This window comes from Pagrus pagrus (assembly GCF_965226575.1).
Source record: "Pagrus pagrus genome assembly, chromosome: 15".
Lineage (NCBI taxonomy): Eukaryota > Metazoa > Chordata > Actinopteri > Spariformes > Sparidae > Pagrus > Pagrus pagrus.
In genome coordinates, this window is record NC_140199.1 from 4822193 (window position 1) to 4849836 (window position 27644).

Sequence of the window (27644 nt, forward strand, 5' to 3'; positions counted from 1 at the left end):
AGCAAATTTCAAATCATTAATGCCTTCTTGTAAATTTGGCATTAAATGAAATAAATTAAGTTGTTTCTTTCCCTGTAAAAAGCAAAGCTGCACCAGCCTGTCTACTCGTGTCTAAAGTTTCTGATTTCACAAATTGCACCAAAGTTAGGAAAGAAGGCAACATTTAATTCAGAGTAAACATGTCAAATTTTACAAATACAGTTAACATTAATATAACCAATTTAGGCAGCTTCTTTGTTGCCTGTCGAGAAAGTCCCCAGACTCCCTTAAAAAATTGCTCAATTATGTGAGTCACTGGGTTAGGAGAAACTTAATCAACTTTTTGAAATACTTTCTACAACATATTCTTGAATAGATTGGCCTTCTTTTGAATTCGGCAAATGTTATACATGAAGATTTTTCTTTTTTTAGTGTAAAAAGCACTCGAGACGGAGCAAAACCTCCTGATTCATGGCCATTTCTCCCTTTGATCAAAACACCTCGAGAACACAATGATACACAATGAACTACGCACAAAAGTCAGTTTTCTTCACCCTGCTTTGAGTTTGCAAGTCATCCTTACAGAACAGCTCTGCACTGACACGTCCTCTCACGGCACAAGTAAATTAATCCCTTGTGATACACTAACACTTTGCAACTTCTTTCCCCACCAACTTATATCTTGTCTTTGCCAATTAGAGCCCAACATGTGTATCGGATCCTCTAATTTCCAATAAATTTCAATAAGCCTCCAGTCACATATTAAATCATGTCTGTTCATTTGCAAGTAGGATTAGCTTAGTTTAGGATATACACAGAAAATACAGTAAGTGCAATCTCTGAACTGCACCTCCAGCAAAATCAAAAACAGAATTTCTGAATGCATAATTTGTTGTTATTGGTTTGAGTGTCAATTTCCTGCAGAAAAGCTTCCTTCCTCAACTGTGTGAGCTTTTTCATCAACAACTAAATTAAATTTCATGCCACACTGAGATATCTTCAATTTCAAAGAAGTGACACTCACTGTGAATAAATAGACTAATCTAAAGGAAGAGAGTTGTTTTTTTTTTTAAAAAAAAGGACATTTGGTAATTCAAGGTCTTTGATTGACTGGATTATCTTCAATATATTTTTGTTATACAGATGAACTTTGGATGATTTCAGAACCAGACTGGGAAAGGAAATAATGAAATGTCTGCATGCCATTAAATTTTGAGTTATGAGTGTACACTGCTCTTCTCAAAGATGTCTTTCATATTTCCTTATTATTATTATTATTATTATTATTATTATTATTACTACTACTACAACTCAGTCTCAGTTTTGGCTCCTTGTACGAGTGAGAAAAGAGGATAAAATGGAGGTCATTGTGTGCGTCCCCTGAACAGCGACAGAGAGGCAGGAAAGAAAACCAGCAGAGGCAGATGAGAACAGTGAGGTAGACCCGGGAGAAAGAGATACCAACTGGTGGCAAACAGCCTGGCAGAGAGAAGCAAACCTTACAGTGCCAGACTGACAGACAAACAGATCAAAAGACACACAAATTACATGTACATATCCACCCTAGAACAGGCCATAATGCCATCAAACCCTGTGACCAGTGCTGATTTTCAGTCTTGTACTGCCATCTAGTGGAAGCAGCAGCTGATTCAAATAATTGTTTTAACTGAGTGACTTACTACAAACTAACCACACCATGTCAGCATCCACTAATCTGAATCTTGTGAGCACAATGCAAACCCTAATAAAGAACAAGTGAACTGCTGCAAAAGGCTCAACAGCTAAAAAGGAAAATATGATCATCCCAAGTTAGTTTTCTGTATGACCAGCATTCAAAACTACAGTATTTTCAGTTTAATGTCAAGTAAAAAAGCAGAAAATTTAAATGGATCTAGGGAAAAAAAGGAGGTTTCACCCACACAAAGTTCATTAGACATGGACATCTCATAAAGTTAAAGCATTTAGAAGTAGAAAAGCACCAATCAATCGGCCAGAGACCAGATTCAGACAGTTATATGCATGACCAGCCATGACCGGCCAATCTGCATTATATAAAGTGTATCCAATTCTGAGCCAGTTGGGATCAGCTCAGTCGATTTGTATAAAATCTCCCCAACCATTTTTTTACAAATGTGCATGACAAGCTAACAATGGATATTGCATGTAGCCATATTGTGTTTTCTTTGTTTCCATTTGTTGTGCAGCCTCAGTTTAACTTTGTTCTTAACTGCATATTCACAACAACAAACTGAATGTATCATTGAGAAAAAAATAAACAAGTGACACATAAAACTACAGGGAAACCTTAAACCTTTGTTGTCTTTGGAAGATGTATAACTGGTCAGCTGTTGGGTCTGACACCGACACACTGGTCGGTTTCCTGTCATGGGACGCATGCTGGCAGGGCTGTGGGCACAGTGTGTATCTGTGTGTGTGTGTGTGTGTGTGTGTGTGTGTGTGTGTGTGTGTGTGTGTGCGTGTAGCAGAGAAGCAGCATGTGTGAACATGCTTTTCATTCCTTCAGTGACAGCTCTCAGCTGTCTGCCTCCCTGTGTCTGTCTCTACCCTGTCCCCTGTCTGTCTGTCTGCCTGTGTCTCTGTCTTCCTGTCCCCTTTGCGGTGTGTCTCAATGCCATTCACTGCCCTCTGCTTCTCTATCTCACTGATATAACATGCTATACTGGAGTCACTACCACAAGAAAAACTTCCACGTGTGTGAGAAATGATGACAGTGTTGATTTGTGTATATTCAACACACACACACAGACACACACACACACACACACACACACTCTCTCTACCAGCTGTCTCCTGTGCCTTGAAGTGTGCTGAGAGGTTGGGATGTTGTTGGGTGGGGGAGGAGGAATGGAGAAACCAGAGCTCACTTACTGGCTGATCCACCTTCCCACCACTCAACTTTAACTCCACAGTGACTGGTGCAGCTTTTCGTGCATGTGTCTGCTTCTGTGCGAAGTCAGTTAATGAGTTAGCTTGCGACCCGCTAACTGGTTAACAACACGTTATTAAACGGATGCTGTAAATTTAAGGGGGTGTTTTTTATAAACGTCTGCTGGAGACATGAACCTCTCTATGGTCCAGATCGGGCTGGCATGGATTCTCTGTGTACTTGCCGGTAAGTCTTCCTGTGTGTGTGTGCAATATGTGTGTGTATGTGAGGGTCTTGATATTTCAACCATCTTGGTTACATTTTTTGAGCTTGCTGCAGCAGTGCAGCGTGAGAAAAAGTCTCAAAAAAGTTTAGTTTGAAGTGTTTTGGAGTGACTCGACAAGTCTAAATCCAATCCCAGCAACTTCAACTATTTAGATAACAACCTCTCAACTGTGCACACAAACAAGGTATTGACTTTTTTAGTTGCATTAGATGTAAAGTACTTAAAGACGGCGCCAAGAGGATAGAAAAAAGACAAACAGCTGCAAACAAGGCTGAAAAAGATGTTAAATTTAACACAGAGCTGTAAAAGTGGGCTTTTGAGGAAAGCCATTATCTTGTCAGGTCTATTTTCAATGAGGATTGTGTACAAGTATTCAGGCAGAGTACTTTGCTTGTTGCTAACTACATGTTCTGTGTGGATAAAATGCTGATCTCTCCAGAGATTGTACTCATGTGTCAAGTGGCCATGCTGAGAAACAGGAGAAAGCTTCCAGACACATGGCCTGAGAAACAACTAGAGATACACTGAACACAAGAGGTACCGCAATATGACTAAAATCCTCGTATTTTTACTATGTTAAAATAATCCTGTTATTTAGTGCTATCTTCTGGAGAGAAAAAACCCCATTGTGAAACAGTTTATGGATAAAATAACTACACAGAAGTCTATTTTTGGCTAATTCAGCATGTTCAATACCTGGCAAATCAAAGTGCTTCATCATATTGATGCAGAACTCATAAAAATCCAATACAGCCTTAGATCAAACCTGCTCATTGATTTGCAACATTCACCCAGTGGCTTAACACAACCAGAGATATTAAAGGGATTCTTACTATGGTTTAAACAATATTAGCAGGCGGATGAATGGTTTGTACAATATCTGACATTCTGCCAGTTGATTTCTGTGTGAAGCACTTCTAGAGATGACTGTTGTTAGTATTTGTCCTTCAAGAAGCCTAAATGGAGGCAGCTCTGCATTGTTAGCATTCCTCCACATTCACATTTTAGTCATTTACTGTAGCTGATGTCCTCCTCGAGAGTGATTTATATTTATCGGTGAGTAGGTATGGGTTTGTTGGTCTTTGTTCAAGGACACTTGGACAGTACACATGCTTGTTGATGCACACTCCGTCTCCTGGGAGGATTAAACCTTTGAACTTTAAAGTAGTGGGCAGCCTAACACCCAGGCCTCCGCTGCCTCACTGAAATGAGAAGGAGTTTACAGGTTTGTCTCAACCATATTGCTTTGCTTTATCTCCTCCTTAATGATATTCTATATCATTTGAATAAATGTTTTGCCCATAAAGTGAGTGGTCTTATCCTCATCCACTTACTCCTGCAAATGAATACACTTCACATTAATTAAATGCTCATAACCATGTGTTTTACAGACTCTGCTTTGAAATGGAGGACAGTAATTATAACGTAACATGACTGGTTTATCTGGTGAGCAGCAAAAAGCTAATAAAGAGACGAGGACTTTAATTACTGAAAACACCTAAATCACATCAAATTACATGATCCACTCATACCTGCTGTGGAGAATTAGGGTTTTTGGCAGCCTCTCAAAGAGAACATATGATCTGAGATTAACTTTAAATGAAATCAGGCAGAAGGAACAAGAACAGTGTGATTTCCCAGTGTCCTCTGAGTCGATCGCACTGCACTTTAGTACACTTAAGTAGGCTTTAACCTAAGAATATTATATTTGCAGAGATATTACACACATATGCAAGATTAAATGTGTTCCAGGATATAAAGGTAGAAGAGATTTAGTGAACTCTATCTGATATATCATGCAGTTTAAAATAAAATGGCGATCAGAGTTTGAAGTATTGGATTTCAGATTAGTTTTTGCCAATTTAGTGTACCTGATTTTTATCAAATGTTTAGTATTTATCATTTAGTTCTTCCTATATCATGCATTCAGAGTCTGCACAAGAAAGATCACCAGTATATTAATTTCCACAGGTATTTTATTTTATTTTTCCCTTTCCTATTCACTGATCTGGTTGCTGGCAAATGCAACACAGTGGTGACAAATTGATGAGATGGCCAGATAGAGGTGGTGTGTCAGGATGAATGGATGCGGCCTGTAAGCCACCAGTTGGACATTATCTGCATCACTGCAGATGCGCAATAAAAATGGTGCTCAGTAAATCATCTGAAGGTCTTTATTGCCGGATGCTACACATCCTCTTTGAAAAATATTTACTAGCTGGAGCTTGTATGTCAGTATATCAAACAGGTTATTCCACAGTCAAAATATGATTGTTTTGTCTCCTTGTTAAATCTATTGAGATCTGCAGATGATAACACTATAAAACTAAATCTTAGTGGCCTTTTCATACAGCTAATGCCATTTAAACTGATTCACAAACAAGAAAGCATAAACAGCTGGTAAGAAAATGTGCTGGGCTGAGATCTCAGTCTGATGCCGTCACCTCTGGTGAGCATGTTCAAACATGCTAGATTTAGCTGGATTTATTTCATGGATTGCAGGTGGTATTTCTCTAGTAAACGTTACCTAAGCATTATTATTAATTAACAGAGAACACATGTGTCTCATCAACAGACTACAGCAAGGATGTTTAATGTTAAATAATTAAATTTTTCTGTTATCAACAAGATCATCAAGAAAATTCAGGCTTATTGTCAGTCGCAAAACACAAAAACAATTCATGCCCATTTTGTGACGGTTACAAAGAGTCACTGGGAAAGTAAACAGATGAGGCAATTTGAAGGTGAAAGGCTACCTCATTTTTTCCCTTTTAAAGCCCTGCTCACATGCGTTTTCAGTCGCAGTTGTTGGTTTTTTTTCCAGCCTGTCATGTGATTCATACCAGTGACATCTGAACAATAGCTGTCTCATGCCCACATCCTCATGGACGTGAACCCGATACAATCTTCAGGGCCACACTTTTGTTACTTTTCAGCTAGCAAGTGGCAGAAAATGGAGAGGGATTCAGCTGTTTTATTTTGCAGTGGTGGTTCATGCGGAAATTAGAGTCTAGTGGGCAATGACTGACAGCTCCAAGTGGCCGGCGTTGCTTCTCCCCTTCTATTTTTGTATGTGGCCAGATCAAAGCGTGCTAGCAGGACAACAGACTGGGAGCAGGAAGCCAGTGACAGACAGAGACAATGGCTGACAGCCAAGGAAATGAACATCAGCACTGTACACAACACCACCACACTGCGCTTCAACGTGTTTGAGAAAGATCCCAAAAAAGGCCTGAAAGGGAACCAAGATAAACTATGCGTGTGCATGTGCGTGTGTGTGTGTGTGTGTGTCCTCTGCTCTTGCTGGCTAAATGAAACAGGATCCTCGCCTGCTCAGTTCAGGCTGAGTGTGGATCGCCTGCAGATGCCAGAAATAACATGCAAAGGATGTAACACGGGTCACAACCTGGCTAGCAGCATGAAGCTAATCTGCCGAGTCATGCTGTGACAAAACTACATGATGTGTTTACTGCGATTACGGGAACAAAGGTGATGCAATGGTCCACTTGTAGGATAATGATGGCAGGATAAAGATGGACCGATTGGTCGTTTCATGATTTGATAACTAAACAAGTCTTGCGTATCCAAAATTAACTTATTTTGACTCTCTGGCCAAAATAAATCCACCGACAAAGCATAAAAAAGCAGCCAGAATATTAAATAGAATCTGTGTCACATATATGTTAATTTAAGTACATTAAATTGAGATGATAAGGCATAATATGAACAAAACTCTGTAAATCTTAATTTCAAAAGTATCTGCTATTTGTCAATCTTCTGACGTTCCTCTCAATGTCCCGCACACATGACAAACCAACTGGTTACACATCAACAGCCTATCAACACTGAAGGCTGCTGTGTCAGGCAGAGCTGTGTCGAAGGGAAAGAAGTGGATATTTCACAAGTTGCAATAAACATCTCCCACATTAAAATCTGAAAAGAAGCGAGGGGCAGGAACAGAATTATGTCAACTGGCTAATCTTACCATCAGCTGTTTGGGCATTATCACATAAGAGTGTTCGCTATAAGCTCTTGCAATTAAAATCTCACTCGTCTACGTCAGTTTTTTATATATTCAATTTAACAACTTAATTGTGGTCGGCACCATGTTACTGCCCAGTTGCAGAAACAATCCTCGCCACACAAAACACCAACTTTTGCCATATAAACAAAGATTGTGAAACTGCCAGAATGTAACCAACAACCAAAGCGCCTCTTCTGTCCCTGCCTGAAATGAGTATAGAATGAATAACTGAATAAATTGGGGGTTTTTTCCTGGCTGTGGTATATTTCTATGCCGTGTATCCCCATCTGTATATATCATAATTTATGGCTTCATAAAGACACGGCCTAAAAAAAAAAAACAGTAAGCCTGCTAACTGGAAACACCTTTGCTATGAGGGGGTGTTAACTGCAGGTTAACTGTTCTGAACTCCGACTGATCCTGACTGAATGTCAAGTGGATTGACTGGAAGGTGGTTTTCCCCAACTCCCTCTTAGCACTCAGATTAGGTTCGATCCAAGGACTTATGGAGAAACAGATTTGATCGCGGCGCTTCGACAGCTCATGGGGCCTTCGGTGCAGAGGCTTTTCACCAATATGGAATTCCAGTCACTCGACTCACTGCTGTTGATCTGTCTCTCTGTCTGCCTGTCCCTGCCTCTCTCTCATCGAGATAATTCCCATCCCTTCCTGTCGTCCTCTCTTCCTGTGAACTCTCTCACAGTCACTCTGAAGGGTTTCAGGTTGCTGGTTGTAAGCCAGGGAAATGTTTGGCGTGTGAATCACAGCTCCCTCTCGCTTCAGCTGTGATTTCAGTTCCAGTATGAAAACATTTGTGGGGACATGGGCGTCAGCTGGGTATGGCAACATGTCACACTGACTGTGTACGTCAGCTGAAGTGAGCCCGAAATAAAATCTGTTATGAAAGTATGAACCAGAGTTCGTGTACAGCATAAATCATACATCAGACGTTAGTCCCAAGTAAAGTCTAAGAGTTTTTTACATTTCATTCCTCCACACCACCACCTACAAGTCTGTGCTTTCCTCTCTTTATCGATCACTCCCTCTGACAGATCTCTGACCTCCTTACGAAATAATGTTTGGAAGATGAGACTCATCAAGCAAAGATGGTAAAAACAAAATAAAGTCTGATTCTCTGTGTGTATCTGTGTGTCCCAGGTCCAGTATCCAGCTCAGCGGATGAGACTCGTCTGGTGAAAACCCTGTTTACTGGTTACAACAAGGTGGTTCGTCCCGTTAACCACTTCAGCGAGCCCGTAGTGGTCACCGTGGGACTGCAACTGATACAGCTGATCAGTGTGGTAAGCCGTTGATTCTTAACCTTGGAGGTAGTTGCAATTTAATTTCCAGGGGTTAACAGATGGTTGTCGAGAAGAAAATGAAATAACATATTTTAGACTGGGGAATAGTTGTGCATCAAGAAATGTAAATCTACTTAGCATTTGTCACTGTCCTTGGTACTGAAACAGGTAAGGAAGGGATGGAAACCTCGTCAGGCATAAAAGAAAGGATGACATGTTATGCACTGGCCAAGTAATGTGAAATAACAACAGATTCTACAATATCTCTCAACTAATTGCAATGAACCTGTCACATACAGACAGCAAGTCGCAAGGTTATGTAACATGTGATGGCATGGCAGCCAAAATGATGCAAACATACTGCAAAACAGGCAGGAACTTGGGTGAATGTGAATTTAATCTACAGTCTCTTGACGAGCACATAATGCAACAAGCTGACATACTGACAAAACATCTTCAATGAAAGGGCTCGGCGGCCATGTGTGCCTGTGTAGGGTATGTCGACCATACTACAGACCCAGGGTCATAAAAAGCATGTCGGCTCGCTGGCACGGTGGCCACACAGACAAGCAGGACAACACAAGCACAATTAAAATTTCAAAAAAAGTTGCTCTTACCGTTTGTAGCTCTCCTTCTGGGTCTTTACCTCGCTTCACTGGGCGGTCCGTAACAATGTCCATGTTTGACAGTCCCACGAAGACAACCTGAAAAGGTCTTTTCCTCTGTTTGGGTTGCAGTACCTAGCTTTCTCTGCATTTAAAGGTGCGATATGTAAGAATTGGGCAACTGTCGAATTCATACCACAAACAAATGAGGGCTTCATATCACCAGGATAACTGCTGCTACCTGTAGCTGCCACTAGCCAACACTTCTTATTCAGAAAGACCACATTTCTCATTAATATTCTAACTTAAAGAAATGTCCTCTTTGCATTACAAGGTCCAAACCAAGACATCCAGCAGACAAGTTATTGACTAAAAAGTAAAAATTACTCTTCATACCACACTGTAGCAATCACTATTTTTAAAGGCCAGGCAGCACAGCAGTGGGTTAGCAACAACGTGTGTCAAACCTTGCTGCCAACATGTCTGAAGTTAAATATATATTAAATATATCATATTTATTTATCGCAAATATCCAATTCTTCAGAGGAAGAATCACAGCAATCTGTGGATCAAAACATCTACAGCTAGTGTCACTGTCCTTGGTACTAAGACAGATATGGTAAGTCTGACAATCTGGTAAGTCAATACAAAAAGACTTATACGTCACATACATTTCTATTTACTGACCACGTGATGTGAAGGATATTGTACAACACCTGTTAGCTAATCTGCAATTCACTCAACAAACAAGGTTTACTTCTGTGAACCTGTCACATACAGACAGCAAGTCACAAGCATTAAACCACGCGATGTCATGGCAGTCAAAATAATGCAAACATAATGTAAAACAGGCAGAATTTGGGTGAATGTGAAGACAAAAAGCAGCAACTCTTATGAATTCAGCCACAACCCGTTAACGAGCACATAATGCAACAAGGTGACGGTGACCTCAAGACAAAAACCCCCTCATTAAAAAAGGCTCGGCGGCCAGGTGTGTGCCTCCACAACAAGCATGTCGGCTCAGTGATGGCACGGCGGCCACAAACACAAGCAGCACAATTAAAAAAAAATAATAATAAAAAATAAAAACTTGCTCTCACTGTTGAAGCTCTCCTTCTGGGTCCTCGCCTGGTTTCCTCACCAGAGCTGAAAGTCAAGAAGTCCCTCGACGACATTGTGACTCCAGCTTCAGGTCTCCTGCTCTCTTCGGGGGCGCAGTATCCACATTTTTCCACAAGCTGTCGATAGTGAACGACAATAAAGTTTACTGCTCGAAGAAGAAGTCATTCCTTTATCCTAAAAATGAAGGTCCCATGGTGTACATCTCCATAAAGTTTCGTCGTTGCCTCCAAAAACGTGGCGCAGCAAACTTTTTTCCCGGACGTCAAGTTCGTTTGATCCACCGGCAATATTCGGCGTTAATTGGGGGATTGTTGCGCATGCGCAGTCACTGGATGGTGGCGGTGACGTGTTGGAAGATTAGCCTTTGATTTTAAGTCGGTAAAAAATGAATTAAATGGCAAAATAAGAGAGTTTTTTTAAAGGGTAACAGGAACTATGATATTTTGCTGTGAATGCTCTGTCTTCTGTTCTTTTCTCAGGATGAAGTCAACCAGATTGTGACCAGCAACGTCCGTCTAAAACAGGTAAATGTTGGTTGTTGAATTCATAAAGATAAAAAATATGCGAATCATATAGAAATCCTAATAACGATGGTTAATAGATGACAACATTTAAACTACAATGCAAAATAGGTCGCCTACAATTAAACATGTTTCTAAAGATCCTCTCTGCTGCTTCTGTAATAGTCAATAGTCATAAGGAGACGGGTGATTTAACTACACTGGCTGCATGAGATACACCTCTTGTTTTTACATTTGACATCTTTTCATATTTCTTATTAATTTTTATATGTAAATATTAGCATGTTAGCTCAATAGCTTCCAGGTCATGTGATCGATTGACTCAAAATCAGTGTGGTATCATGTAACTACACTGGCTGCATGAGATACACCTCTTGTTTTTACGTTTTACATCTCTAAATATTTTTTATAAATTTTTATATGTAAATATTAGCATGTTAGCTCAATAGCTCCCAGGTCATGTGATCAATTGACTCAAAATCATGTCGGGATCATGTAACTACACTGGCTGCATGAGTCATGGGTCACCAGATTTGGCCCGTCGCTCGTTACACATGAGTACTTAATTCGATACTACAACTGCCCTCATGTGCAGCATGATAGCTCAGTAGCGCCCCCTAACGCCCCCTTATGGCTTTTCCCATTAATTTTTTTTTCATTTCTACGCCTCGTACTTTATTTCACTAATCCTACAGATTTAACGCCACAGACTTCACACTCACTAAATATCATCTTCAGACCTTGATGATGACACCTTGTCAAAAGCTTTTGCCTCCGACATACATATGTATCATGACCAGACGCACAAAATACCCCTTGGCACCGAAACCCTCAGTCCAACAGGAAGTCGGCCACTTTGGTTGACAGCGGCCATTTTGTCAAACTTGAAGCCCCGCCTCCTACATGCACATACACTAACGAATTTCAGCACGCATAAGTATCGTGACCAAACGCACAAAAAAGCCTCTTGGACCCATAACCTCAGTCCAACGGGAAGTTTGCCATTTTGGTTCAAAGTTGAGATGTTGCCGCCATTTCCACCCATTTCCATGGCTCGTACTTTAATTAACTTGCCCTACAGATTTAATGCCACAGACTTCACAGTCACTAAGAGTCATCCTCATACCTTGATGATGAAAACCTGTAAAAAGCTTTCGCCTGCGTAATTCCTGGTGGGCATGACAGTCTGAACTTTCAATGCTTGGCCATAGTAAGAGCCATGTCAATGTGTGGTGTGTGTTGGACACAAACTGTCCACTAGGCGGCTACGTTGTGTTGTGGGTCAGCCTGATATCAATCAATCAGACGTCATTTATATCGCACATTTAATACAAATACAATGTAGCACAAAGAGCTTCACACAATAAAAGCAAGCACAACAAAACAGAAGTGAAACCAAATGACACACACACACACACTTTCTCTCACACATAACACATACATACATTTCTGACAGAAGTTTACTGAGGCGCTATCTTTCGCTCAGCTATGTGCTGTGACGACAAACATCATCCAATTTACATGACATTCACAGGCTGTTTTCTCCAAATCATACATTACAACATGACATATAATTGATGGGTGAGCTCTCGGGCCACATAGTGGACAAACTTGCCCTCTGCGTCTGCCCTCCGACGGCGCCACGGCCCGACGTACGTGGGGGGGCGAGGGCCCGTTCATCGCTGCTTGCAGCTTTAATTTGTATTTGTTCTGCTAACTAAAAACGTTTAAATCACCCTCCTTCAACTTTGTTGTATCAGTAAATTTGTAGAAAAATGATCTTAGTTTTCCTATCTTTACCCCAGCAATGGTTAGATGTGAACCTGAAGTGGAATCCGGATGATTACGGAGGCATCAGGAAGATCAGAGTCCCTTCGACCGACATATGGAAACCTGACCTGGTGCTATACAACAAGTAAACACACGTCCTCTCCTCGTCTCCTTAATATGTCCTGAAACATCTCACTGCTGCTGTCACAGTCACCCTCTCCTCTGTCCCTCCTCCTCCTCCTCTGCAGTGCTGACGGTGACTTTGCCATCATCCATGAAACTAAAGTCCTGCTGGAGCACACAGGGATGATAATCTGGAACCCTCCAGCCATCTTTAAGAGCTACTGTGAGATTATCGTCCTCCATTTCCCCTTTGACCTGCAGAACTGTAGCATGAAACTGGGAACCTGGACATATGATGGACTGCTGGTGGTCATCAACCCAGTGAGTGTCGATTATAATACTTTCATCCTCTTTGCAGTACCTGTTTCTATCGTAGAGATTATTTCCTTCTCTTCTGTCGTCTAGGACAGTGATCGGCCTGACCTCAGTAACTTCATGGAGTCAGGTGAATGGGTGTTAAAGGACTACAGGAGCTGGAAACACTGGGTTTACTACACCTGCTGTCCCGACACGCCGTACCTCGACATCACCTATCACTTCCTGATGCTGCGGCTGCCCCTCTATTTCATTGTCAACGTCATCATTCCCTGTATGCTGTTCTCTTTTCTCACCGGACTGGTCTTCTACCTGCCTACTGACTCCGGTACGTGGGCTTATTTGTCGAGTGCTGTCCAGTGCTGCAGAAATAATTGGCAATATAAGGAGAGATTTGAAGTTTGGCAACAATTCTTTTGGTGTAAATACGTGTGTCTTTATCCATCTCTGTGTCTCCAGGTGAAAAGATGACTCTCTCCATCTCTGTCCTGCTGTCTCTCACTGTCTTCCTGCTGGTTATTGTGGAGCTGATCCCCTCCACCTCCAGTGCCGTTCCTCTCATTGGGAAATACATGCTCTTCACTATGGTGTTTGTCATCGCCTCCATCATCATCACTGTCATCGTCATCAACACGCATCACCGCTCGCCCAGCACGCACACCATGCCCCCCTGGATCCGCAAGGTTCATGTTTTGTTTTTATTATCTGCCTGTGACCATTTATATATATGTGACTGTTTGAATCAATATCTGCATCTGTCTGTCTTTCAGGTCTTCATCGAAACCATTCCCAACATGATGTTCTTCTCAACAATGAAGCGTCCCAGTCAGGAGATCCGGCAGAAGAGGTTGTTCCCCACTGACATGGACATCTCTGACATCTCAGGCAAGGCTCCAACTAAATGACGGATGAGACAAACATCTTGACATAGCTGGAATAAGTGGTGCACGTTCTGGGTAGAAAGTGTTAGTGCCAGTAGTCAGTCACAGAGATAATGCCAAGTGACCCCAGATGTGAAGAAAGATTAAAGACAATACAACGCTTTTTAAAATATGCTTTATAAAATAAGGATGGATGTCGCATCTCCACGACTACAACCTGTCCCTGCTCTCTCCTCTGCAGGTAACCCCAACCCCACCAGCGTCACCTACCAGTCTCCCATCTCTAAAAACCCTGATGTTCGCAGCGCCATTGAAGGGGTGAAGTACATCGCTGAGACCATGAAGTCAGACGAGGAATCCAACAATGTAAGACAACCAGACCTGCATGAATAATGGATGCAGATGTATAAACCGTTGAATCGAAACAAAATGATGTGAATCCAAAGTGACCTCCTTGCTCCCTCGTCTCATCACGTTCCAGGCAGCAGAGGAGTGGAAGTTCGTCGCCATGGTTCTGGACCACATCCTGCTCTGTGTGTTCATGGCCGTGTGCATCATCGGGACGCTCGCCGTCTTCGCTGGGAGACTCATCGAGCTCAACACGCTGTAGAGGCCCTGACCCATGAGGGAGTATATAGTTTTTCTCTCACTTGGAGATGCATCAGAGGAGTTTTATCACCGGACTGGTTCAGGTTGTGTTTGCTCTCTCCTCCCTCTGTCTCTCACACACAAACAGACACAGTTCGAGTTGACTTTTAAATGCTGTAAAGTTTGTGTATTTGTGATCTTGATGGGTCATACTTGAAGCTATTGTTGTCACTAACAATTTTTCTATTGTTTTAGTTGTTTTTCTACAGGCTTTTATTGCTGTAATTCACTCTGGTGGGCTCGATGAGTGTATTTAAGTACTGTTGTGTGAACACCGTGACAGTAATAATCGATTTGTTTTTGTCTTTTGGCAGCTTGATTTAAGGTCACAGAATTTGATTAAATGTTAAAACAGGAAAAAAAAAGAAACAGTTTAAACCCTGAGAAGGTTTGCATGTCCACTGTGCTGAGAACGAATGCTACATAATTAGAAAATACACGTACTTTATATTAACAGAAAATCCCATTACCGTAGGTCAGTCGAGGGCTTCAGCTCAGAGTGAATGTCTATGTAGAAACCCACCATGGATGTTACAGGTACGGGAGTACGATTAGTTCAGCTAGCTCAAAACAGACCAACTGATTTAATTGTATTTTTTATGCAATTTAATTAGCAGTTCCATTGGCTGAGCTTAAGTTGACTTTGAGTGCAGGCAAGATATTTTCCTGCCCGGAAGTTTTATTGCTTTGTTTTGCCTGATTCACTCATCTAACTTCTGAAAGTCTCGATTATATTTATGGTTCAACGTTGTGAGTTGTGTAAACATTCATGGGTTAGTGGCAATGTTTATTTTCTCTTGACTCTGTTGTTATGTTTCAATAAGTTATTTTCAACCGCATTGAAGGACTGTGGTTAAAAAGTTTTAAATGATCTGCTGCTTTAAAAACGATCTGTATGTTTTTCTGTGAAAATGTGTAAAAACTATAAATAGTTACCAGTGAATGTAGAGACAACAAAGGCATGAACTCCATCTCAAAGACAGTTTAGGATTTAAATTAATGAGGTCGAACGTGGGATTAAAGCTGATAAGAATTGTGTGTTTTGTGTAGATTTAATCATGCGAGCAGTGGCAGAGAGGAACATTGTGAAGCAATGGATGTGAAAAATTCCATGAAATTTACATGACAATAATGTATCGCAGGTGCGGTGTTGCCACCTGTTTTAACAGCAACCAGCTGAGGGCAACTTGATTTATTTTGCAGCTGTGATTCCTGATGAAGAAAGAGTGATTTTTTTTATATTTGCAGTTGTGTAGATGTGAAATAGAGTGAAGAATAAAGGTCATTAATCCTTTATATAATGCCACTTTCTCCTTCTTGTTGTTTATTGCATTATGAAAACTATCATTTTGTTGATAACAGGGCTTAAAATAGGCTCTGTGGAGCTTTTGTTGTGTGTGTGGTGCTTTTTCCGCTAAAAACACTGTAGCTTCTGATTAGGACACACAGGATGGTCCAGACATGTTAAAGGTGGGTGTTGTGGATACCAAGTGTGCAAAAGCTCAGATTGAGGAATTTGAGGAAGTTCAACCAAATCACAATAAGCAAAGATTTGTTCTCTTATCGTTAGTGGCATCTGTCCTCACTGATTGTTAAATTTGGGCCAAAACTAAATTAATCTGTGAATCATGGGCAGCGTGGAAGAAGAACAACAGAACAACTGCTTTCCTTTGTTGAAAAATTTTATTTGGCGTGCCATGCGCACACTTAATGAGCCAGCATTGGCAAAAACATAACTGATAAATCTAGCAGAAAAAAAACTAAGCAACAAATGAAAAACAAACGGTTACTTAAAAGACAACTTGTTGAGGAGGAAGTTTTTAAATATTACAGAGAGAGCTTTATATTTCTTCACCAGCAGGTATTATGGTGGGATACAAAGCTTGTTAACACCGGTAACATCCAGTTAATCACAAGTCAGTAAACAGGCACAGGTACCATGATGCCTGGTGGAGGGAAGTAACAGGACAAAATCAAAATGTCAAGCTGCGGTCGAGGAGTCGGGCTACTTCAAATTCATTACAAAACCTCTCCTCAACATTCAACAAAGCTTTGTCCAAAAGACCTTTTGCTGCCATGTGCACATTCAGAAGGCGAGCCCCAAACCTTTACGCCCAACTTCTGCCAAATGATTCTGGGTTGTTGTGAAGTTTTGAGGAGGATCAGGCCTGTGCAACACAGGCGATACGACATATTTACATTTTGCATAGACACTCACTATTTCTTCTGGTTCTTTTAATAACAGATGAACTGTTTTTGTTCTAGTGCAGTCCAAATGAACCATGAGACAATCTGCATGTTTCCACAGGAGTTAGACACACAGTAAACTAATGAAAACAGCAGCATCCAAAGCAGGCATTATCATGGCACCAGGTTCCTACTGTGAGTGCACACATTTAAAACACTTTAAATGAATGTAAGCACATAAAATATCTCAATAAACGCCAATCTGCAGCAACTTGAAGGCTACAGAGCCCAAACCAGGCCTAGACTTTTAAATAGTTGTGACAGTACGATGGCATTTATAGACTACACCTCTAATTGTTTAAAACCAAACAGTGCAGCGATACATGAAGAACAGATCAAAACACAAAAAGGCCAAATAAATAAATTCAAAGAGAAACTCAGTGCAAATGGAGTCAAATAATACAGATAAAACAACAGTGCATTTGGCAAATGATAGTTCTGTTGACAACTATGATCCTAAAAGACCAGATAGAGAAATTGGCAGTTTTAGCTCCAAGTCTGTTCTTTTTTTTTTTTTTTTTTACACTTGCTAAAATGTTTAAAGGCTTGGTTGTTTTTTTTTGTTAGCATTGCTCATCAACACTAATGCTATCCTCAAGCTAATACGTTAGCCAAGGTTGTCAGAGAAAGATATTTCTAAAATTAACAGCTAAAATTTAATTGTAGAGGTTTGCTTTTCCCATACTACAAAAAAAGGCTTGGTTAGGAAAAATAATAACCCAGATTATTTCTGCAAAGTCTGTTTTTTTCAGACTTTTCTCAGGGAGAGCAGATAAAAGCTGCAGGCTGAATGGTGAAAAGAGTCACAAACAAACACACCTATCCTCAAATCACACATGTTCTGCTGCATTACTGATGGCTGATCTGAGGTCAGTAACTGGGTGCTACACACAGTGTCCATGGTAACTGCAGTAACAAGTGGTATGTTTGACATTAGTGAAAATAATTTGCTACTGACAGACTGCCTACAAGGGGGAAACAGGCATGGATGGTCAACAACAGTCGGTGTACTGACTTAACAGCAGCTGCTTTCTCTGGTTAGCGTCGTCCATTTACTGGAGATACAAGCACTGGTACACCCCCTCGTCCATTTCTTTATATTGGCCCTTCAGAACCTTTTGCTTCTTGCAGATTTGAGTGCAGCTAACAAGTAAAACATTAGCGTTGTTCAAAAACAAACTGTAGTTTTCTGGGAAACATCTCATATCTCAGATACCACCTGTCTGGGACAAGCTGATAAACATCATAAAAAAAAGAAAACTTAAAATCTCAGCAGGATAAAATGTGTGCATGCATCAGTGTTTGGTAAAAATGTCTTCATATGAAAAGTATCCAAGATCTTCATCTTTATGCTGAGAACTTGTATGAGAGATGATGAAAGCCAAAGCAGGGACGCTGTAACTTTATGGCATTCATGTATAAACTGTAAACACAATTGATGATGTCCCGATCCACAACATGTTTGTCTTCAGATGCACTTTCTTGAATTTAATGTTTGCTCACAAAGCTTAAGTGAGAACTCTTTGTACACTTTCCAGCAAAATAATAAATAGCATGTAAGTACTATACTTACATTTGCATCATATCACACTCATATTTAACTAAATGTACCGATTTACTTTAGAGCACGTTTTTGTTTTTGCTGCATCTGAGGACAAACTATTCGTAAACCAGCCGTCCTGCCTAAAATCATAACCCTTTAACAGCAGCGACTACTTCAAACCCAAAAGATCCTTAAAGTCTAAATCATACATTAGAATACTGAAAAATTATCACCACATTAGTGACCACACATAGAGCATCGTCAGCAGCCAGCTACTCTATCGAGAAAACAGCTTCAGGATTAAAACTACAATCATCAATCTGACACCTTCCTAGTCAACCAATCAAACTGTTAAGGCCATGATATGTTGGCATCATTTTAGGCAATATCACTGGACAATTTTACTATTAAATAAGGTGAACATTGCATTGTTGTTCCATTGGGAATTCACACCATTTACCAAGCACATTAAGGACATAAACTCCTCTATATGCTTTGTCTTAGCGTGATGAATGTGAAAAATGTGAGACTGATGTTTTTGGTTGAAAGGAAGAAACATGTTGGTGAAAAACCTTGTCCACCTATATTGCTTTAAAATGCTACCTGTCTATCATGGCCAACACCAACACCATTTGTTTGGACAGAATGATCAGACATCACCGGTCCTTCTTCTGGACGCTCTTCAACTACGACGGCTGCGGTTCTGTCTCGCCTGGCGCGCCGAGACTCTGCTCTGTTTCCATCTCTTCCTCCTCCTGAACCACTTCTTCTTCTACGACTTCCTCTTCCTCCTCCTGCTCCTGCTGCTGCAGCGGCTGCTCCTCTGATGGGGTCTCACTCTCGACTTCCTGAGTTGTCTCTTCGTCATCCCCCACCTCTTTCTCATCTGAGGAGAAGACAAGTAAATAAGATGCACACGTAACCAGAAAACGAACAGACAGAATGATCGGGAAGGTTCAAAGATAAAGGGAGCATCTGAGATAATGTGAATAGTTTGCAATACAAGAAATGATTGGGTGTTTGGAGTTAAAATCAGAGGTAATTGAAAGAGAATTAGCAGCATTCCTTTAGTTAGCGTGAACATAATTTAAACAAAAGTCGATGAACACTAGAGAGGGGAGAGTGCAGAGAACGTAACTGGCTTGTAAATCTCCCACCTCCCAAACACAAGTTCAAGAGGATAATTAAAACCCCTGTCATCATGAAAATCAATGCCAGAGGATCTGGTGTTACAGAAAGCCAATATAACTACACTTTTAGAATCATTACTTCTTATGGTTGCATCATTATTTGCACACTTTAAGATTCATTCCATTCGATAGAAAATAATCATAAATCCACACTGTGTCAAAAGGAAGATTTGAGCCCCGTTCGGACAGGATGATGGACAGTTACTAGATTTGATGCGGACATCACTGTCTCATTATAGTAGCTTGCTTGAAACAGATGAGAACATTCAGTACACAAATAACTGAAAATAACTATCAGCACAGGTCTGAATGTGTAAAAGCTCAGAGAAATACTAAAGGTGTCTGAACAGATGGGACTTCAAGCATGGAATGAAGGGCATGTGCACAAAAAAAGGAGGCATTGGACGCACAAATTACAACTGGGATTTGGTAAAAAATGTGGTATGGGTAGGATTAATACAAGTGATTGGAAATCCCATAAAAACACACGCATCTTGTCCGAATGGGGGCTAAACATCGAGATACAAACTGACACTTTATGCACAAAATATTTGACTTTTTTTAAATGAACCGACTTGACCAAGAACAAACTCTGGTCTCTTTTCTACTCAATGTAGGCATAGGTGACGAAGGTAAGAAGATATAAGGATCTAAGAGACAATTTAAAAATTTAGATTGGAAACAAATATCAATCATTTAAAAAACTTGTCTAAATATTTTGTACACACAGTGAACACCAGATCTGGGTCAAACAAATGTATTTCTTATTATACTTTTGTTTAGCATTTGCTTAAATTCATTGGGCACCAAATGTTCAGGATTAATCCATCTGGACAATGTTTTCTTCTAAATGGCAGGATGAATTTTTAATTATCTAACATTTCTAAACACTATTCCACCCAGGTCTGGTGTAGACATCCAGTAACTGTTAAAAACCATTGTTGCTTTAGTGTGATTAGAGGAAGCGATTTCGTGATAGGCGTTGGTCTGCGTTCTACAATGTTATGGATTCTACAGCGAAGAAAATCGACCCATTCTGAGTAATCAAATCGTTCAAATCAGTTCAAATTACACCAGATCAGACAGTGCAGGGAGAGGATGGTGAACCTGGACTCTGCAGAGGTCGGTTCTGAGGGTTCTTTGGACTCTGCTGGATCTGGAAACTGTGGACCAAATTCCACGGAGCCGGAGCCTTGGCTAGAGGCAAGATCACACCGTTAAACCCACTGGTCACTTTAACGCAACACGGTAGTGTGCTCACAGGGCTGACATAGGAAATGATAACAAGTAACTGGCATTTTGGGTGAGATATACACTCGTTAAGCTGCATGCCACCCTGCATTTGTTCAAAAGACAGCAAGCAAAGACATTAGTTTACATTTTTTCCTGCACCTGATTTGTTTACTAGGTGGGTTGTGTTAGCACCACCGTGACAACAAAAAAAAAGGTTGTCAGGATTCAATTTTTCAACTGATTTCATCTGGCAAAAATTCCACCAGTTTCTCAGTTTTAAAATGATTATATCTGAAACGCTCTGTTTCCTCCTGTCGCAAAGATGGTGATATTTCTGGTGGTGATGTCTCACCTCTGCTGGCTCACTGCTCACTAACAACTACAACAGGATACATGATGACATCATTAACGTTTGGGAAAGAATCAAACATTAAACACATAAACAAGGTCAACAGGACAGCACTGTACTAAAAAACACTGAACATGGGTGGTTAGAACATGGAGTAAGTAACATAAAGATGCACAGAGCGGTGTGAGTATGAGTGTGTGTGTGTGTGTGTGTGTGTGTGTAGGTCTTCATCAGGGGTGAGGTGTCAAGTCTGAACCAATGTTCTCTTCATGTTTCAAATTCAGACCTAGTTTATTTTTGTCAGATCTCAGGTCAAACAATGCCTGAATATTATTTCAGTATATATAAATCAGGACAGTTACTATTTGTGTCCACAGTTATAGCAGTGCTTCTAATTAGAACTTGCTCTCATCAGCATTTTCCTCGACTTTAACAGACACCCCTTTCACTGCTTTCTAAATTCAGACCCAGTCTTGGTTGGTCTTGCTTGCTGCTTGTGTGTGTATCTTTGTTTTTCAGTACCTCCAGAGGGGGGTGCACTCTCCTCTGTCTCAGTCCCAGAACGAGGTGTTGGTCCAGGGGAACGGGACTCTGCTCTCAGCCTCCTCTCGTAGCTGAACTCTGGAAGCCTGGGAGCCTGAGGACGTGTCTTTCTGGCAGGATTCAGGAAGTAGCAATAGGCACAACGGAACGCTGAGGGTTGGAGAAACAAAGAGAGGGAGCTTAGATCAGAGAGTGTGCCAATGTATAAACTATGGCTCTGCAATCTATCATCTCAAAAAATCAACTCACATTATGTTCCCTCTTAATTAGGATGGTCCTTCTCATTACATGCAGGGGTGTGTTTATGTTCTTACCTAGATATTCAAACTCTTCTTTCAGAGCCATGCCGTTATGAGAAAAACACTGTTGGCAGATCAGAGCGTATCTATAGGAAGGAAGGAGAAACAGATGGAGGAGGAGAGACTGTTTGATATCATACTTTAATTATATACAGTGTATATTCCACGAGGTACGTGGTAATAGTTCCTTGTCGACTTCCACCAATGGTTGCTTGATTACTAGAGGACTTCGGGTAACCCCGTGAGACATTTGCCCCAGAGAATGTACTGTACTTTTCAATCAAGACTAAACATATGGCAGATAGGTTTGTAATCAAGGGCTCCACATGAGTCCTGTAAGCAGGTAAAGTTGCAGGAGCAGCAGATCTGCAGATGAAGATGATGTGTGCCATCTACAGGAGAGGATAATAAATGTCTCTGCAATTCTAACACTTGTGCTGCAGGAGGGAAATGAGTGTTACAACTGCAGCTGTTTTCCTTTTCCCAGAAAAAAATCTGCAATCTGAATGAATGCAAGTATGGGAAGAAGTCACAAGTTACTTCAATGGAGGGTTTTACATCTTAAAAAAATGAGTCTTCACCTGTTCTGTGGTCCATCCCCTACCAGGTACTCAATGACTCGGTCCACAGCTCCCCTGTCTTTGGGTAGGATAGGTCTTGCTAATGGAGGACCTGGTGGGTGTAGGCCTGTAAAGACAGTCCACAAACATGGAAATTAACATACAGATAGATTCAGGTTTTTACATTTCAGTTCACAGATTGTGCACATGCAGGTGATGCCTAATGAAGTATGTGGGCCTTTCAAAAAAACAAACTTAAAATACAGAAGTCAGCTACAGCAGATGTGTCTTCTTCCATGCACACATAGCAGCATTTACTCCAAGATGCATTCCCCGGCTTTACAACCTACCTACACCTGGTATGGGGGAGCAGGGGGTCCTGGGTACTGCCCCATGGAGGACAGAGGCAGACAGAGCAGATCTCTCCGGTGGTCCTCCTGGAGCTGAGAGAAGGACAGGTTCTGTAGGGAGAGCAACATGGGATGAAGACGCACACAGATGTCTAAAGGAACTCAGTCAAAGGCAACTGGACTTGCTGTTTATTCCAGTTGCATTAGACTTCGCCCATGACCTGGATTACTCAGAGTCTGCTCAGACAGACCAGAGGAGATTTCACTTGGTTTGACCCAGCATCAAAGTTGATGCACTTACAAACTGTGATACTTCATCATTCTTAATCTTCAGTATCTCTGTGACCCCTTACCCACAGGAGTGCCCCCAGGTCCCAAAGGAGGCCGCGCTCCCCCAGGAGTCATTGTCATTGCAGCCGGGGTGCCCATCGGCATGGGTCTCATTGGCATGCCTCTCTGTCGAATCTCTGCATAGGAAAGAAACATCACAAAACTTTTTTTTTTTTGGCAGAGGCAAGGATTTGATTTCTCTATCCATTAATCACTATTATATTGACATGGAATCACTTTTTGTAACTCTTCTTCTAGTCTCTGCATAACTGTGACCCAAGCTCCATCGAGCACCACTCAACAGCCTGAAAATGTGATGCTTTATTTTTTTGTTGTGTATTGATATGTGTGCTGTACCTTGTCCTGGTCGGGGAGTCATCTGAGGACGCACAGGAGTAGACTCCAGCTCCTACAACGTGACAGCACAGAAAACAAAATAAAAGTCAAACAAGACAAAAATACAATAAAAGGTCACACTAAACAAACAAAAACATACACAACAGCACTCACAGCTTTCTTCTTAGCTTCGGGATCAAAGCGCTCCAGGATTAGTTTGGCATTTTTGTATGTTTCTGTCTCCATCACTTCCTCCAGCTGGAGACACAAAACAGGGAAACGTTTATTCTTTCATGCAGAATGAATCATAGTCCTTTGGTTAAAACACAAAATAAAAAATAAACTTGGCTAGAATGATTTCTCTCAGTACAAACTTTAAATTAGGACCAGAGAAAAGACCAAAAAAGATGCAGAAAATTGAATGTTAGGAGGCAGCTGAAATTAATGAGCAGCAATTCTTGTTTGATGAGTCATTGTGCTGATGGCAGGAAGCACTACTTTTAGTGTAGAGAAGAAGACATTTGGACTTTGAGAGTGAGGAAAAAGACAGTCATACTCTCTCTAAATTCTCCTTAAGTCAGTAAACGATACATAAAAGAAAAGAATTGGACACTTACAATCTTTTTCTTGGCAGCTTTTAAATCTTCTAGTTTCTCAGCTAAAAAAGAAGCAGAAATAACTTATTAAAACATTATCACGCTGTATTTGTTGTCGTAGTTTTGCACTTTCAAATAAGATATCTTTTTTGTTAGCTGAATGGACAGATGGACAGGGAGAGACTGATGGACAGCTTACCGTTTCTCTCAGTGCGTTTGGAAAAAAGGAAGATCAACAATTTCCTGATGAACCAAACCCTGATGATGAGAAAGAGAAGCCAAGAGATGACGTTTTTCTTGATTATCAACTTCCAATTTAACTTTGTCAACTAACAAAAGCACTTGTCGTTGCTTACGGCACAGCTTCTCAAATTAATAGAGAATACAAAAATGCGACAACACAGTGCATAAAAACAGAGTATCAAAATAAAATCCTAACATGACATATGTAAGACGCTGTGGACCAGATAAAAAATTAAATTTCTGTACTTTGCAGAGGGTTGTGAAGGACATATACTTACAGCACAGGGTATATGAAGAAAGGCAGAGCCATGGCTAGTCTGTGCAACCATTGTTCAGGTAGGTAGAGACAGTACACGATCAGAGAGATCAGCAGGTAGAGGACTGACGAGTAGAGAAGCAACCGGCCGACCCACAGCTGCAGACAGATACACACAGACATGGATGAGGATAAAGAAAACACACTTCAAGAATATTATTCCACTTCTTGGATATTCTGCTGACCTTTTGGAGACGTTGGTTTTTGGCTCTAAACTCCTCCAGCTCTTTTATCTCCTACAACACAGAAACATAGAGGTGAAAGGTTATTTAAACAAACAGTGAATCTCAACGTATCACGTATGAAATTTCCAGGAAAACCATTTCCCCAATGTTAACTTATGTTCTACTAATCCCATCTTCAATATGAGAGTGACCTATCTAAAGAAGCAGGATTAATGGTGTTAGCTGGATATCTTTGTTGAGTAAAACGTGGATTTCATGCCCCAACTCAATCCTGCTTTGAGACAGGCCCCAGTTCATTGTCCTTAATATCTCCAACTAAAATGCAAACTGTTACTAAAAATAAATGTTCTGTGCTATAAGCATTGTGTGAGCACATCATATCTGATACAATATTTAGTCCGTACCTTGTCAAGGCTCTCCAGCTGCTCAACTGTGGTTGGCTTTGTCTGGATTGAGGATAAAGATCAGAGAATTATCATGAGATTCATTAGGAAAATTCACACACAGCCAACAGATTTAATACTGATTCGTTTGTCTGTAAACAATCAACCCTGTTCCTTTGACTTATCAAAGGGCCAGTTCCTGGTTAACTGAAATATCTCAGCTACATGTGATGTACCATTTCACATTTCTTGACATCCGTACCTATGTTTATCTCTTTGAATAAATGCAAACATCAAGGGTCACACTTTCTTTCTATTGCTCAGTCTCTCTTGCCGTCTCCCTCTCCTTCCCTTTGACTCCTCTAGTATGTCTAAAAATAGCGTTTCTATAAATACGAATTTCATCAAGCTCAGGTGCAGGGTTCAGTGTGTTGTTTCAAATTGCCTCAAACACTGTCATTAGATATGAAGAGTACAAGAAAATATCTGCTATGAATCAGTGATCAGATGTAACCATTTAAGGCTTGTGACATTAAATGATTCAGTTGTCAAAATAATTTTAAAAAGAAATGGAATAGAAATAGGTCACCTCACCTCTTTTCAATGCTGAGTGACACTTTAAGAATCAAGTGCTTGTTAAACACATTTTCAGGAGTGTGATAACACCAAACACTGAATAAAACCAAAATGTTTGAATGCTCCTGTTTCAAAAACTTGATGGGTCAGGGTAAAGGGTCAGTATTAGTGATTTTTCTGTCTGTTTACAATCATTGCCTGTATGTTTTGAAACTGGTTTTAGGATTTTGCTAATACTGGTCCAAGTACTGCATAACTTCGCCCTGTGTTACATATCTGCCAGACCTCTTAACTCCCTGTCATGACAGGCAACCTTTTAGCTCTCTCCCTGAGGAGCCCAAGCCAAGGTCTGATCTGCTAAATCTCTTCTTAAAAAGGACTTTTATTAAGCATTTATGAAACCTGTTTTAGTCTTCTGTCATACTTGTTTCGTGTTGCTATTTTTGTTATCTTGCACTGTTTATATTATGTAATCTTCTCTATTGTACTAAACTTTCTTGTACTTTTATGACTCAACTCTTCCTTTTCACTAGTGCTGCACTTACCTTCCACCGGGATATCAGGGCCCCCATATCTGTAAGTTACCGTCGTCGCCTCTTTGATTCCTCTGGTTCACTCTGGAACAGAAAGTCTCTGTTAAACAACATGTCCGAGGTAAGTAAAGCACATAATCCTTCCTGGTATAGTTTTTTATGCTGCTGATGTTAAACACCACATTTAAGCCCTGCTGCTACATTTACATAACATTTAAATCAACACAGGATTTAGCAAGCTGCCTATAGACTAAATGGACACAATGGTCGCCGTTGTTGATGTGGATTTATTAAGAAAGTCTCTGCTCGTGGCTCCTTATATAACTTAAAGAACACAACAAATATGGTGGTGCATGGTACTGATCTCACTGCAGCGTGGGTCTTTGCTGAAATCGGTCACATAATTCTTATCATAGCATGTTCTGTCGTATAATCAACACTAATAACTATTCACTCTAGTCTACTACACTCACTATAAACAGCTCTCTGGATAAAGGTTTACATCTGCTCAAAAAGTATGATGTCATCCTGGAATGCTTTACCTTTTGACCAGGTATGACCTAACAGAACATGACTCGGTAATCTTTACACATGATTCAAGTCCACATATGGCTGCTGTTGTGAAATCATGCTGTCACCAAAGCAGTGCGTTTAAGGACAATAGGAAAACAGAAAGAAATCTTAGGTGTTCTGGTATCAACATTATCAGCATAGCATACTTAACCTGTGTAAGTTACCTTAGAGGGATGACCAGACATAAATACAAGTATTACTGCAACGCTAACGTTACTTTACTTTTCTTCAGACCTCTCACTGACAACACATAACTGTTGGAAGGCAAAGTAAGCTATTTTCCTATTTAGCATCGCCCTTGTGATTCACATGGGACAAATAAACAGTAATATCATTACACGCTCACTGCTAATGTAGTTATAGCTAACGTTAGCTGCTCCATCAAAACACTGGGCATCTCACGCCGCTGCTAGCAAGCAACAATGACGGTATATAACCAGAGAGAGCGGTCGTTAGTCAACGCAAACCTTAACCTTAACTTGTACCTTTAATGTGAATTCAACACAATTATGCCAAAAAGTGTGTGTTAACTGTTGTACCTAGCTAACGTAGCTACTGCATCAATAACAATAACAGTGATCAGACTAGCACCGACAGTAACACACAGAAACCCTCTCGTTAAGGCTAAATTTCATTAAGCTTTTAATTCACATCAGTACTTACATCAGGCGGTGATACAATGTTCCTGTTAGCCGGTCATTTGGTCAACAAGTTAGCGCAGAAACAAGCACACAAGCAGACTTTTGCTGCTCCCTGAACTGACATCTCAACTGCCACCAAGCGAGAGTTGGCGCGGC

The 27644-nt window shown here is 40.7% G+C and overlaps 2 protein-coding genes across 5 annotated transcripts; one reads left to right on the forward strand and one right to left on the reverse strand.

The window, feature by feature from the left end:
* The first annotated feature begins 2881 nt into the window (after positions 1-2881).
* Positions 2882-15773, forward strand: chrna1 (cholinergic receptor, nicotinic, alpha 1 (muscle)). Its single transcript, XM_084374905.1, has 10 exons — positions 2882-3112; positions 8335-8477; positions 10684-10728; positions 12531-12640; positions 12744-12939; positions 13024-13261; positions 13393-13616; positions 13704-13818; positions 14056-14180; positions 14296-15773. The coding sequence occupies exons 1-10, from the start codon at positions 3058-3060 to the stop codon at positions 14422-14424; spliced, it is 1380 nt and encodes a 459-aa protein (XP_084231031.1). The 5' UTR covers positions 2882-3057; the 3' UTR covers positions 14425-15773.
* A 353-nt stretch (positions 15774-16126) lies between these two features.
* lnpk (lunapark, ER junction formation factor) lies at positions 16127-27644 on the reverse strand. Of its 4 annotated transcripts, none has more exons than XM_084374874.1 (16): positions 27511-27644; positions 26287-26358; positions 25187-25228; positions 24783-24833; positions 24560-24696; positions 24238-24296; positions 24060-24100; positions 23617-23700; positions 23464-23515; positions 23130-23243; positions 22777-22869; positions 22448-22553; positions 21882-21952; positions 21547-21717; positions 20550-20639; positions 16127-19138 (listed from the first exon to the last, which is right to left on the reverse strand). In XM_084374874.1, the coding sequence occupies exons 2-16, from the start codon at positions 26311-26313 to the stop codon at positions 18939-18941; spliced, it is 1338 nt and encodes a 445-aa protein (XP_084231000.1). In that variant the 5' UTR covers positions 26314-26358; positions 27511-27644; the 3' UTR covers positions 16127-18938. The 4 variants fall into 4 exon arrangements, with proteins under 4 accessions (XP_084231000.1, XP_084230998.1, XP_084230999.1 ...); XM_084374872.1 differs by having other exon boundaries at positions 22777-22887; XM_084374873.1 differs by having other exon boundaries at positions 22777-22887; positions 26287-26374.